Here is a 13044-nt window from a genome sequence, read left to right on the forward strand (position 1 = left end):
CTTTATTAAATTTGAATCAAACTGCCAGTGCAGTCGTTTCACTCTCATCCTACGACGTGATGATTGATGAAGCTCGGCTGTTGAAAAGGTTGACGCTTTGAATCATGATAAAAAAAAAGGATTCGGCTGCACTGAGGTCATATAAAAAATTGCAAAGGAGACAAAAGGGGTTCGGTCTTCAAAAGATTTTGAAAAATAATTTGAGCATTGTCAAAAAAAAAAATTAACAAAGGACAAAAGTATAGCAGTTTTTCCATTCGTTTGTTAAATGTTGATTTTGTAATAATATAATTTAAATAAATAGTTATAAAATTATATAAAATTTTAATTTACTTTAAAATAAAAAATTTTTAAATTAAAAAATTGAGTTTTTCCATTTTAAATAGAAGAATTGTAAAAATAAAATAAAATAATTAAATCGAATGTTTACAAAAAAAAATTTCTAAATAAAGAATCAGTGTTAATTGTAATTTTTTTTAATAACACTATGCAAAATAATTTTTTAGACTAATGAACAATCAGAAATCCAATGTAGATACCAAGACTCCACTTATTTAAGATTCTTATTACTTGTTTTTGTTCTGTTCCTCGAAGTTGAATGGATTTTTTTTAAAAGTTGTTTTTTCTTTCATTTAAAATTAAAAATTCTATAAAAATATTAAAATTTTTCTTATAAAATTTTTATTTAAAATTTTTTATTTTAAATAAATTATTATTTATAGAAATAAAATCATAAATAATTTTACAATAATTTATTTAAATTTTTTTCTTACAAAATTATTTATGTAATCTAAGTTCATATATATTTAAAATATTAATTTTTAATTAGATATATAATTATAAAAAAATAAAGAGAAAATTAACAATGAAATTAAATAAAAAAATTAATGTTAAAATTTCATTTATTTACGAAAAATAATTTATATTTTTTCATTGAAAATATTTCATATAAAATATATTTTTTAATAAAATAATTTAATTTTTATTATTTACTTTTAATTTAAAAAATAAAAAATATATTAATAAATTTATATAAAATTTATTAATATAAATTTTCAAAACACAAAATAATTTAATTTTTCTTTTATCCACAAAATATTTTTCATTAATTATTTTTTTTAAATATTTCAAATATCAAAAAACATAAAAAAAAAAATCTAAAAAATACTTCTAAAAAACCAACAGAATCTAAATGTCAAAAACTTAAACACTATAATAAGTTTGATTATTATTATTATTAAATTTTTAAGTCATTTAATACTAATACATGAAAAACGTATAAAATTGAGAGATGAGATGATGCATTGTGATATATGCTTTGGATTGAATTTTTTTATGTGTGTATCTTAAACCGTAATTTTTCAAAATCTCACAACGATTATAAATGACGTATGAATAATGTTTTTATAAAATTAAAGACTTTATCAAAATTATCATAATTTTCATAATAATCTAATTTAGTCACTAAATTTAATCTATATATTTTTTAAAAAAAAAAACATTGTTTCTAAACCTGTTTTTTTTTTATGGATGCTTAGTTTTATGATCCATTTCTAAAAATTTTCTTTAAATTTGTTTTATGCATTTAGTCGTAATTGACAAGTTTATTTTTTTTATTATTTAGCTAATTTAATTTGATTATTCTAATAACAATTATCATTTAATGGGAAAAAATATACAAAGATGAAGTAGGGACAATTATTTTTGTCTGACTGCCTTGTCGATTACATGTGAAGACAGTACCATGATGAATTCAATTTAGAGATGAAAAAGAATATATATATATATATCCACCATCTCTACATTTTAATGAATTTGAAATACCATACAATTTTAAAAAAAAAAAAGAAAATAATTTAATTTTCTGAAATAATATTCCTATTGATTTTAAGTTCTCTCTTAAATATCCGCGACTCATATTCATTTTTACAACTAATTAAATTATTTATTAAAATATATTTTATAATCATACTTATAATTTTATATATATTATATTAAGCAAATAAAATTTAAATATTTTTAAAATATTTAAATTTAAAAATATTAATTAATATTTAAAATATATTTAAATAAATCATTAATTAAAAAATAAATGAAATAACGCAATTTAGATATTTATCAAGTAAGAGTAATCAGGAGTTGAAAATTTTATAATGAAACTTATAACTAAAACTTAATCTCTAATTTTTTTGTTTGAAGCAAGAATTCTACAAAAAATTTAATTTCTAATAATTATTTTATTGTAATGAAAAAAATTAATTTTTAATAAAAAATTTAATTTTAAAGAATTAATATTTTACGTAATTTTATAAAAATTTATTTAAATTTTTTATGAAATAAATTATATCCAATGAAGGATAAAAAGTAATTAAAAAAAGCGAAATTCTAAGGCTGTATGAAAGCTTAAAGTTCACGAGTTAAGAGTTATTGCAAACCAAACGAACTTATGAAGTCTTCCAAAGTATAGAAACTAGGCCCATCATTTAATGGAACAGAACATCACTGGCCCAGTCCACCTGAAAAGCAGAGAGAAGAAGCTAAAATTTATGAACACTCCGGCGGAGCGGCAACTGCCAGCGGCGATTATGGATTTTAAGAGCTCCGAAATCAGCTCCTGGAAGGAGGCCCTCTCTGCTTACCCAGCTCGCATACAATCTCTCAACAAACCCAACCTCGTCTCTCTCGATCAGTTCTACCGTGTCCAACTTCCCTCTCTCCTCCATCAGCGAAACCCTCACCCATATATAACCACTTCTGAGCTCTCCAAGCTCATGCAATGGAAGCTTTCCCGTGGAAAATGGAGGTAACCGCGCTCTCACTTTCCCTTTTAGTTTATAAACTGTCTAGTGTGTTAATTGATGAGTTTCTGTACATTTAATTACTTGAGGCCCCGCTTGCTGGACTTCGTCTCGTCCTTGGACGAGGAGTTAGTGAAATCTGCTTCTCAAAAGGCGTTTGAATCGCTTCCTGATTTATCAAAAGCTGTTTCTGAGCTTTCGGTTTTGAAAGGCGTCGGTCCGGCAACTGCCTCCGCCGTTTTGGCTGCCTATGCGCCTGATGTCGCACCTTTCATGTCTGATGAGGTATCTTTTTAGTGATTACGTCTTATCGTTGTGTTATTTCAATTTGGATAATTAGTTTTTGGCTTATTTGAATGTTGATGAAAGGCTATGGAGGCAGCTCTGGGCTCCTCTAAGGATTATACGTTGAAGCAATATCTTTTATTCACGGATAAGCTACTACGTAAATCTAAGGTCAGTGTCATTTGGTTGATTAATTATTCTTTCTTTAAGCATCTCAAGGGCTTTATTTTTCCCCCAAGTGAAATGCCTTGTTGAGGATACTTTCAGATGGTAGCTGTTTTACCATGATGCCATCGATTTAATCTTGTTAACTTCTTGGATATGGACATGTTTTAAGAAATCCTCAAATTGTCCCTAGAGAATGCTGCTTTCGAAATCGTCCTTTAAAATGCTGTGGGGTTGGATGGAGATGGTGGGGGACCTATGCTTAAGCTTGTTGACTTCTTGGAACATGCAATGTTTTTTTCTTAGCATAATTATTGAATATATTCCAAACTTAACCATGGTTTTAAGATGCTTACTCTGATATATGTCATGTTCAAATGATCTTCAATTTTGGACTCATCTTTCCATTAACTTATATTTGTGCTTTTTTCCTGGAAGATTCTTTATCAAATGATTAATTGTTAATGACTAGACTCATCCTTTAATTTTTATGGCCTTCTATTTCATAGTACTCAGCCTTTCTAGACAATGCATCTCTGTTTGTGGATTTTACTTTTGAAAAATTCTTTTTCTAGAATGAACTCTTTAGGAAGGTTTTTAATCTTTATTTTGTTAGCGAAGAGTGTCTACCTATTTATAAGTCTAATCTCTTCACAAAATTTCACTAGTTTATTTTCAAGTTTTAAGCTTCTTTTAACTAAGCAAAATGGATGTTGGGAATCAATTTTGCCGGCCACACTTTTCCCTTTCTAAAAGAAATAATACGATTTTCAATCACTAGGAACAAATAAATGAAATTGCATGATGAACTTTTAACTAGATATTGGATGTTGGTCAATTCATGCAGGGGAATGCCATTTCCCTAGAATGCAGCCTTCAAATTGGAAGTCATGAATCATGTAATTAGACACTTAGCCTTGTGCCACTTGGGTGCTATCCTTAGGCATCAATAAAGATAATATTGGTACTTTAATCAGGATTGTTGAAGTTCCTTAATGCCTGTCTAAGAACTAAGCAGAGGTAATTTAACCAATATGTGATGGATCAAAGATACTTTTCTGGAGAGCAATATCATGAAGAATAATTTACATATCTTAACTCGAAACTTGGAATTTGTAACTGTCATTATTCAATTAGGTGTTTGCCTCATAATGGTTGATGAAAGGAAATTAGAAAGTTCTCTACCTTGCATGTATGTGTTATCGTATGTGGATTAATTAAAGATTTATGAATGAAAATGCATAATTTGTGCTCCGCCTCACTAAGCTGGCATTTTCTGTTGAAAAAAAAAAGGAATTAAGTTCAAATGGGGAGTCCTTCACGGTATCAGATGTAGAAAGGGCCTTATGGAGTTTTGCTGTGTGGTCCAAGCTGCTAGTTTCACAACCTGATCCAAACTCGAAGAGTAATACAGGCAAAGACAGCAAGAGGAAAAGAAAACGTTGAATGTGCTGTAAGTTCATTATCTTTAAATTATAGATGTCCATAAGACTTGTATTTTCATCTCATGAAGAGCAACTCTCTTTACAAGTTCTGTATGCCCCATTTTTGGCTTTCAGTCAATGCAGAATATTAAGGCTTACCTGATGCACATAATAGTTTCTACTTTCTATTGCCCTTAAACTCTCTACTCTTGTAATATTCTGATTCTTCTGACTAAAAGATGAGCATACAAGTGATACTATGTCTGGCTTTTGGACTATGAACGAAGCGACAATTATAGCTTATTACTCAAATATTGCATAAAGTGTTTCATCTTTAAATCATTTGATCAATGTTTGATATGTTAATTGAACTTAAAATCGTGTTAAGAGTTTGATATGGTGAATGAACTTAAAATCATGTAGACAGCAAGATGTTAGCCGAGACCCGTCCTAGTCCTACAACCCATAAGATGTCTAGCTCATTGTGCTATTTTTTCATGCTATCTAGGTTACAATGGCAAGGCCTAATTTCGTTTCAAGCCTTTTCGGTAGTAGTACATCTTTTCTACCCTCCATTATGCTTGAAACTTCCCCAGTGCTAAAGCCATTTCAGTCACAGACTGGGAACCTCCCTCTTTACCGCTGACGCATGCTTATAGGCCTTGCTGCTACACCCAACTTTTAGATGGGCCTGCCGAGTAGTACCGCTTTCTTATTATGCAGCAATGTTAGGGCCCAAAAGCCCTCGCCATGTGTTTTGATACCATCAGATAGCCAGATCAAATGGTACCTATGGAAGTCCGATTATTTATGGTGCATACGGTCTATATTAGCCTCCGTTATTTGAAAAATATCTTCCGTAAAAAATATATTTGTAAAAAATATTTTCTACAGGATAATTTATTTTTTATTTTTAAATTTTAATTTAAAAATAAAATATATTAATAAATTTATATAGAAGTGTATTAGATGTTTAAAATGTGAAAAATGACTTAAAATGATTTAATTTTTTTATCAATAAAATATTTTTTATTGATTAAAATTTTTTAGTGTTTTCAAATTTCAAAAGATAGGGAAAATGTTTTCTTAAAAAATATTTATCATAACCGAATTTTGGACTTGTTTCAAACACATTCAAAGAATTTTTTAATCTGATAAAAAATATTTTGTTTAAAAAAAACCACCCAAATGAAATAAATAAGTGGTATAATTAATATTTTGTTTGGGAGAGGATGGAGTAAACCACGATGAAGTTAAAGGAGAAAATTTTTTCAATTCTTTGACTTCTGGATTGAAAATGGAGGTCATAAAAAACTTCTAAAAACTCTCATTTGAAAAAACTCAAGGTGTTTCAAACACACGTCTTAGGATTTAAAACATTGAAAATTTTCTCATTTACTTTAATAGAACCCAGGCAAAGAATGAAGGTTTTTTCAGAAGGCAAACAAGAATAGTAGCAGTTGAAGCGCATTGGGCCTTGATTTGTGATGGTTAAAGAGATGGAAGCTCCACAAATTAGAATTATGCATCCCCATCTGACGTTTTCGTTACCAAGCTAAGGCAAATTGGATTGACACGTGGATCACGGAGGGTTGGCTGAGCCTTCATAAAACCAATGCCGTCGCTTACAAGGCTAGGCTTATCAAAGCTGTTTAAAGTTTGGCCGAGGTCAGTTCAAAAACTACTGCCAAGGAATAGGTGACTTGGTTGGCTTTTTTATTCGATATATAAATTGAATGAAAAGGACAAGAATGCCTGCAACTAATTTACAAGCCTCCCACAAAATTTCCTTTGCATGAACTTGCTTTTGAAAATTCCAACCATTAACCTGCAACTAATAGCCAATTTGAAAAAACAAAATATAAAAACAAAACAAGTGGTAGGCGTCTCGTCCTAATTCGACTTTTCTTGTACTCTCAGTAACGGCTCTATCAGGTGAAAGAACTAGATAAGTCGTCCAACGGACAGAAACTTAGCTTATTCGAAGCCTCCAACATTTCAACACACATTGATTTTGGCCATTGCAATGATGGTGGTCTCCGCGTCCATTCCCGCGTGAAAAGTGTCCAGAAACGCCCCCGTATAAAATCCCGTCTCTCACGAGTCACGTCTTTTTCCTCTTTTCTCACCCAACGCACACGCACGCTCTAAAGACAGACTGTAATCAAGATGACTGTAATGTCCAACGATCGAAAATACCGCCGGAGTACCAGGAGTCCTCTCCTTCCTCTAAAGCACGATGGCTACGAGCCTCTCGAGGTAGGCTTCGGTGGCGCTTCATTCTCTGGCGCCGTTTTTAACCTATCCACCACCATCGTTGGTGCCGGAATCATGGCCCTTCCGGCCACCGTGAAGCAACTAGGGCTAATTCCAGGTATTATAATGATCGTGCTGGGAGCCATGTTAACGGAGTCTTCCATCGACATGATCCTAAGATTCGGTAAAGCTTCCAAGTCCTCCACGTATTCCGGTGTCGTCGCGGACGCGTTCGGCGGGCTCGGCCGCACTCTCATCCAAATGTGCATTGTCATTAACAACCTCGGCATGCTCATCGTATACATGATCATAATCGGTAAAGAAATTCACTTTTTCAAGCTTATTATGCATTTGATAGGAGTATTAAAATTAAATTTCTGATCCTTGGGGTCGTAATTGCTGTTAGATAAAGAAGGTAGCCGTGGAATGTCTAGGACTCTAGGTTGAAAACAGTAACAGTAGGCCCTGTTGAATTCTCGATTCTGTACACCGAATGATCTTTTCTTTTTTATCAAAGAATGATCATGTTTTTTGAATGGCAGGTGATGTGTTAGCCGGGACGTTGTCAGATGGGGTCCACCATTCGGGTGTTATGGAAAAATGGTTGGGTCAACATTGGTTGACTTCGCGTTCTTTCTTGCTACTGCTAACCACGCTGCTTGTGTTCTCTCCCCTCATTTCATTCAAACGCGTTGGTAAGCTTCCAGAGTCCCTCTCTACACGTCTATATAATGGAATTTTGAAATGTTCAACACTTTACGCACGGCTACATATTGGAATTTTGAAATGTCCAACACTTTATGCACGTCTACATATTGGAATTTTGAAATGTCTAACAAGTATTGCTTGACCAAGACCTAGAAAGGAAATGAACCGCCTTTTAGATTTTCAGTAAAAAAAAAAGGAAACTAGGAAAAATACTTTCAGTTGATATATATATATATGTATATTGGCATTGATATCAAGTAACAAAAAAGTAAGGGGAAAAACTAATTGGGCTTAACAAATTGACCTAGTTGTCCATTTTAAACAGCAGGGATTAGTTTTCATGTTAGTCCCACCTATTAGAGAGAATCTTTTATTTCCTATGTCATGTTTTAGAGTACGATATTCTCCAAGTTTTATCACTTAATATTTCAGATTTTATGGAGATTTGCTGATTTAATTCAATTAAGTTTTTTCTTGATTAAATATAAAATTTTAAAATTAAAAAAGATAAAGGGAAAAACTTGACTACACTTGGTGTATCATGAATTCAAGATAGTGAGTCCTCCGTATGAAAATGTAATTTCATAATGGGACCTACTTATTGTATTTTGAGTGCATGTTCTAAGAATATAGATAAGAATTGCCTAAAATATGAATAGAAACAAAACTTACCTACAACTTTTTTTACAAATATTTTTTATTTTCTTGAAAAAAAATTTTTACAAACACTTTATTTATTTTTATTTATTTTGGTAAATGGAGCCTTTTATAGTTAGCTACTCAATTATTCTCCTCCATCTTTTTCGCAAAAGCATAATACATATCCTTAAACGAGAAGAGTTTTCCAACGATTCTTATTGCATGTTACAAGATTTCTGTGACCTGTGTTGAGTGATTGCAATGCAATATCTTTCTTTTTAAGTTTTATTTGTTATTTATCATAATAATTGGGACAAACAGTGACCTCCCTGTAATCCTATATTCTTGGTCATTTTAGATTCATTGAGATACACGTCAGCATTATCGGTGGGGCTTGCTATTGTATTTGTGGCAATCACTGCAGGAGTGGCAATTGTAAAATTAATAGAAGGAAGTATCAGAATGCCACGTTTGATGCCTGAAATCAGTGATCAAGCATCTTTCTGGAAACTTTTTACAGTTATACCTGTTTTGGTCACTGCTTATATATGCCACCACAACAGTAAGTTAATGGAATCTGCATTATGTTTTATGGCTAGTTCTTTACGTCATCTGGGCTGTTGTGTTTTGATCTGGTTCAACTGTCTTTCAAGTTCTCCGAATGTCTGTTTATTTACATAAATGTTAGATTGCTTGTGTATTCAATGTCAAACAAAAATAATTAGTCTGTTAATATTATAGAGGTCATGTAAAAAAACGACATTCATGAGATAAATTCTTTTTTTGGTGGGGGAAAATCTTGTTCATCAAGTTCATTTAGTTGCATGAATTTCCATGCATGATCAAAGTTGAAATGTCAAGTGGACATCAAAATGACTTTCAGTTCACAAGCATATTGCTTATCTATCTGATCCATGATTTGAGTGAGCATCTCTGATTTAATCTGCTAGAACGCCCTGGCAAAAGGCGATCTCTTTTGCATCATAGAGGCACTGGTTGTTTTTCGTGATTGTTTGTTGCCATTAACTCCTTGATTATTTGCTCATTCAAACACATTTTGCAGTTCACCCTATAGAGAATGAACTGGTTGATCCCACCCAGATGAAGTCAATAGTGAGAACATCCCTTACATTGTGCTCTTCTGTCTATATCGCTACCAGCTTGTTTGGAGTTCTTCTCTTTGGTGACCAAACACTGGACGATGTGCTTGCCAATTTTGATGGTGATCTTGGAATTCCATATAGTTCACTGCTTGATGATGTGGTTAGAGTGAGCTATGGCATCCACCTGATGCTTGTCTTCCCAATTGTGTTTTTCTCCCTTCGCCTTAACCTGGATGGTCTTCTCTTTCCATATGCCATTCCTATTGCATGTGATAACAAGAGATTCTTCTTAATAACTGCAGCTTTAATGGGATTTATCTTTGTGGGGGCCAATTTTGTGCCTAACATCTGGGATGCTTTCCAGTTCACCGGAGCAACAGCTGCAATCGCTGTTGGTTTCATCTTTCCAGCAGCCATTGCTCTAAGGTGAGCAACTGTATAAATACTTTGAATTACTTTCTGACACCATAACCAACAATTTTAAATGTGAAGATATCAAAATAGTATCTCTCTAAGATCTTAGTTGATTGAGGAACTAGTAGCCAGTCCTAGTCTATGGTGTTCCTGATTAAGCATCTTCAGGTGTTCTTTCTATTATGTAGTTTGTAAACCTGAACAATATCATTAGAGCATCAACGTAGGACACCGTGTTTTTCTGAATATCCACAAAGGGAGAAAGTAACTTAAATTATTTGTTTTACACAGGCCTAAACAACTTGTTGCATTGACTTATTATTCCACATTTGATGTTTTTGGCAGGGACACCCATGGAATTGCAACAAAAAATGACAGGCTAAAATCATGGGTGATGATACTATTGGCTGTCTCATGCAGTACAGCGGCCATCTGTAGTGATATTTACAGCATTTTCAACTTCGAAAATGAAATTGGAAGGTGACATGTGAGAGGGCGAATTATAACAACTTCTTTCTAACTTAAGGACTACACTTGCATACTGGGTGAGCCAAGACAACCATACTGAAGAGCTCCAGTTCATCAATTGGTTGACATGTAGCTAGCCATTCTTGTATTGAAGCAAGCAAATCTTAGTGTTGAAGTTTGAAGTCAGTAAATGAATAGAAATCATACTCTATTTGCCTTGCTGCAATACAGTATATTTATTTGGGATCCCAATAGAAACTTCTCCTTCAAGACATAAACTGGTTGGCATATTAAAACCCGATATGAATTTCCACCGCAGTTTTTGTTTGGAATGGAAGATTTTTGGCATATATTTTATAGACAGCTTGAATCAACTAATTTTGGCAAAAATTGACAGTTGGCAATTTAAATTTGGGATAGCTAAGTTAAATTTCAACAAGAATTAATAAATAGATAAATAAATAAACAAACCAGTAGTCTACGTTTCCAGTGCGGGAGTATATGCCAAATTGCCAACGCCAATGATTGCGCTAAAGATTTGGAGTATTTGGTGATAGTCTTTGTTGTTTGTTGCTTCAAGTCTTCTGTATATGAAAATTGCTTTTGAACTTTGCAAGCATGCCACCGACGCTTAGTTTCTATTCTGTAAAAATGATATTATAAGTCAGTTTTTATCGTATTGTCTCAATTTACTGACAAATTATATAATGTTTTAACATTATTTCAGAATATTTTTTAATATTAACTCGAAATATTAAATAATAAAATTATTATTATTTTTTTTACCAATACATCGTTGATTGCATTTTAATAAAATTCAGTGGACGCAAAAGTTAGTTTAAAATGATTTTTAGAATTTTAAAAGGAAAAAAGCGACGTTAAAATAAAAAAATTAAAAGGGTAAAATAGTCTTTTGGATGGAAGGATTGGAACACAACTCATCAGCACCTGACGGTTGCCAAATGGAATCGGAAGCAAATGATGTGTAGGTATTAGAAGATGTCAACTAAATCTTGAATTTGATTAAAAAAAAAAAAAAGAAAAACTAAATCTTGAATTTAAGTGGTCAATAATTACAAAATTGCATGGACTGGCAACCATTATATATATATTATTATTATTATTATTTCAAGCATCCAATTCTCTGCTTAATTATTATATATTATTGTAATAATTTTTCTAATTACTTTAATTTTATTTTATTTTTTATTTTTTATTTCAATAGTGAATATATCCATTTACACAGTGAAATTTAACTTATAAAAAATACAGTTATCATATAATTTTTTAATTGCTTTTAGAAAAAAATAAATACTATTTTTATATACATATTAAATACAAATATTTTAAAAGTTATTAAATATTAATTTATATATATTGAGAGTAATTGAAATGAAATGGAGTGGGTAAAATACTGAGTATTAGTGGGGAAAGCAGCTTTCATCCAAGACCTTCTAGATCATTAAGCTAACTTTTGCCATTTGTTTAATTACACCCCTCTTTTTTCGTTTATTGGCAGTTTGACCCACTTCACAATATTTGCAAAAAATATACATATATATATTCGAAAAAAGGAATAGAGAAAATATTTTATTGAGAATAAAATAAAAGAAAAGAGGAAGTGAATTTGGACATTGTTTGAAGTCATAAGCAAGTGAGAAACGAGGATATGGACAATTGGAAGACAATAAAGCAAAAACATGCAAAGCACACCATCAACAGAGGTGCACGTTTTCAATTTGATGACGAGCTCAGCAAGAGTAGAGAAGAGAAGAGAAGCCATATGTTAAAGAAATATACTTAAACAATAAGTTTCATAATATACTTTATAATTTACCGTTGGATTTGAAATTATAAATTTTAATTTTAATATCTATTAAATAAAGTTTATATTAAGATTTCAATAAATTAATTATTATCTGAAAAGAAAAGTATTTATATTTTAAAAAAATGACTAAAAAGGCAAACGTATCTTCATATAGAAGAGTATTAAAGATAGTCAAAATTTTATTATTTTAAATGCAACAATCTCACCAACTATTAATTTATTAAATATTTAACATATTTATACAAAAAAACTAAAACGGTCCATTTTAATTGAAAATGTTTTTTTTTAAACATATTAAAATTAAAATTTAAAGGTAGTGTGGACATGTGGATCACTAATAATTGAATTGAAATAATTTAAAATTTTAATTTAATTTTTTATTTATTTTAATTTTCTTTAATTTAATAAAAAATTTAAAAAAATTTATTAAAAAACTAAATCGATTAGATTTAATTAAATTAATTTGATTAGATTTAATTTATACTTGAAATTAATTTTGATTCAATTTATATGTAAATTGATTTAATTTAATTTATGAAATTTTAATTTTTAATTTATTCAAATTTAAAATTGACGGCATGCTGATCCATATATGTGCACAAGACGAAGCTAATTGATCTAATGAAATTAATAATTAAGATTTTTAAATTACAAAAGATAAGGTGTCCACTTATTAAGAGCACTATAATGTGTTGGTATACAAAAGACTAATCATGGATTAATTAGACCCATCTCCTTTTGCTCACTCTCACCTAATTCCCCATGGCCCTACTTAATTATATTAATTACTATTTTTAATGAATAATTATTATTTACTCTTTAAATTTTAATATCATTAATTATTTTATATATTTTTTTTAAAATACATTAAATAATATCTATCATTTCAGAATATTAATTGTTTATTCCTTTTATTAATTTTATGGATTATATAATTATTTTAATTATAAAAAATG

At 30.6% G+C, this 13044-nt stretch overlaps 2 protein-coding genes across 4 annotated transcripts; both read left to right on the forward strand.

Annotated features, from left to right (window-relative positions):
• Positions 1-2471: 2471 nt before the first annotated feature.
• On the forward strand, positions 2472-4858 carry LOC110605981. Of its 2 annotated transcripts, none has more exons than XM_021744678.2 (4): positions 2472-2803; positions 2888-3083; positions 3168-3254; positions 4542-4858. In XM_021744678.2, exons 1-4 carry the CDS (start codon positions 2487-2489, stop codon positions 4692-4694), a joined length of 753 nt encoding a protein of 250 aa, XP_021600370.1. In that variant the 5' UTR covers positions 2472-2486; the 3' UTR covers positions 4695-4858. The 2 variants fall into 2 exon arrangements, with proteins under 2 accessions (XP_021600370.1, XP_021600372.1); XM_021744680.2 differs by lacking the exon at positions 4542-4858 and adding an exon at positions 3351-3636.
• A 1524-nt stretch (positions 4859-6382) lies between these two features.
• LOC110605982 (amino acid transporter AVT6A) lies at positions 6383-10576 on the forward strand. 2 transcript variants are annotated; one of them, XM_021744681.2, is made up of 5 exons: positions 6390-7244; positions 7471-7623; positions 8634-8837; positions 9339-9804; positions 10138-10576. In XM_021744681.2, exons 1-5 carry the CDS (start codon positions 6842-6844, stop codon positions 10274-10276), a joined length of 1365 nt encoding a protein of 454 aa, XP_021600373.1. In that variant the 5' UTR covers positions 6390-6841; the 3' UTR covers positions 10277-10576. The 2 variants fall into 2 exon arrangements, with proteins under 2 accessions (XP_043808833.1, XP_021600373.1); XM_043952898.1 differs by lacking the exon at positions 8634-8837 and having other exon boundaries at positions 6383-7244.
• Positions 10577-13044: the final 2468 nt, after the last annotated feature.

The sequence above is a fragment of the Manihot esculenta genome, chromosome 18 (assembly GCF_001659605.2).
Source record: "Manihot esculenta cultivar AM560-2 chromosome 18, M.esculenta_v8, whole genome shotgun sequence".
Classification (NCBI taxonomy): domain Eukaryota; kingdom Viridiplantae; phylum Streptophyta; class Magnoliopsida; order Malpighiales; family Euphorbiaceae; genus Manihot; species Manihot esculenta.

Coding starts and splice junctions, on each gene's coding strand:
- LOC110605981 (XM_021744678.2), top strand. CDS start 2,487: ATGGAACAGAACATCACTGGCCCAGTCCACCTGAAAAGCAGAGAGAAG. Junction 2,804..2,887: donor CTTTCCCGTGGAAAATGGAG/GTAACCGCGCTC, acceptor TAATTACTTGAG/GCCCCGCTTGCTGGACTTCG. Junction 3,084..3,167: donor CACCTTTCATGTCTGATGAG/GTATCTTTTTAG, acceptor TGTTGATGAAAG/GCTATGGAGGCAGCTCTGGG.
- LOC110605982 (XM_021744681.2), top strand. CDS start 6,842: ATGACTGTAATGTCCAACGATCGAAAATACCGCCGGAGTACCAGGAGT. Junction 7,245..7,470: donor CGTATACATGATCATAATCG/GTAAAGAAATTC, acceptor TTTGAATGGCAG/GTGATGTGTTAGCCGGGACG. Junction 7,624..8,633: donor CATTTCATTCAAACGCGTTG/GTAAGCTTCCAG, acceptor TGGTCATTTTAG/ATTCATTGAGATACACGTCA.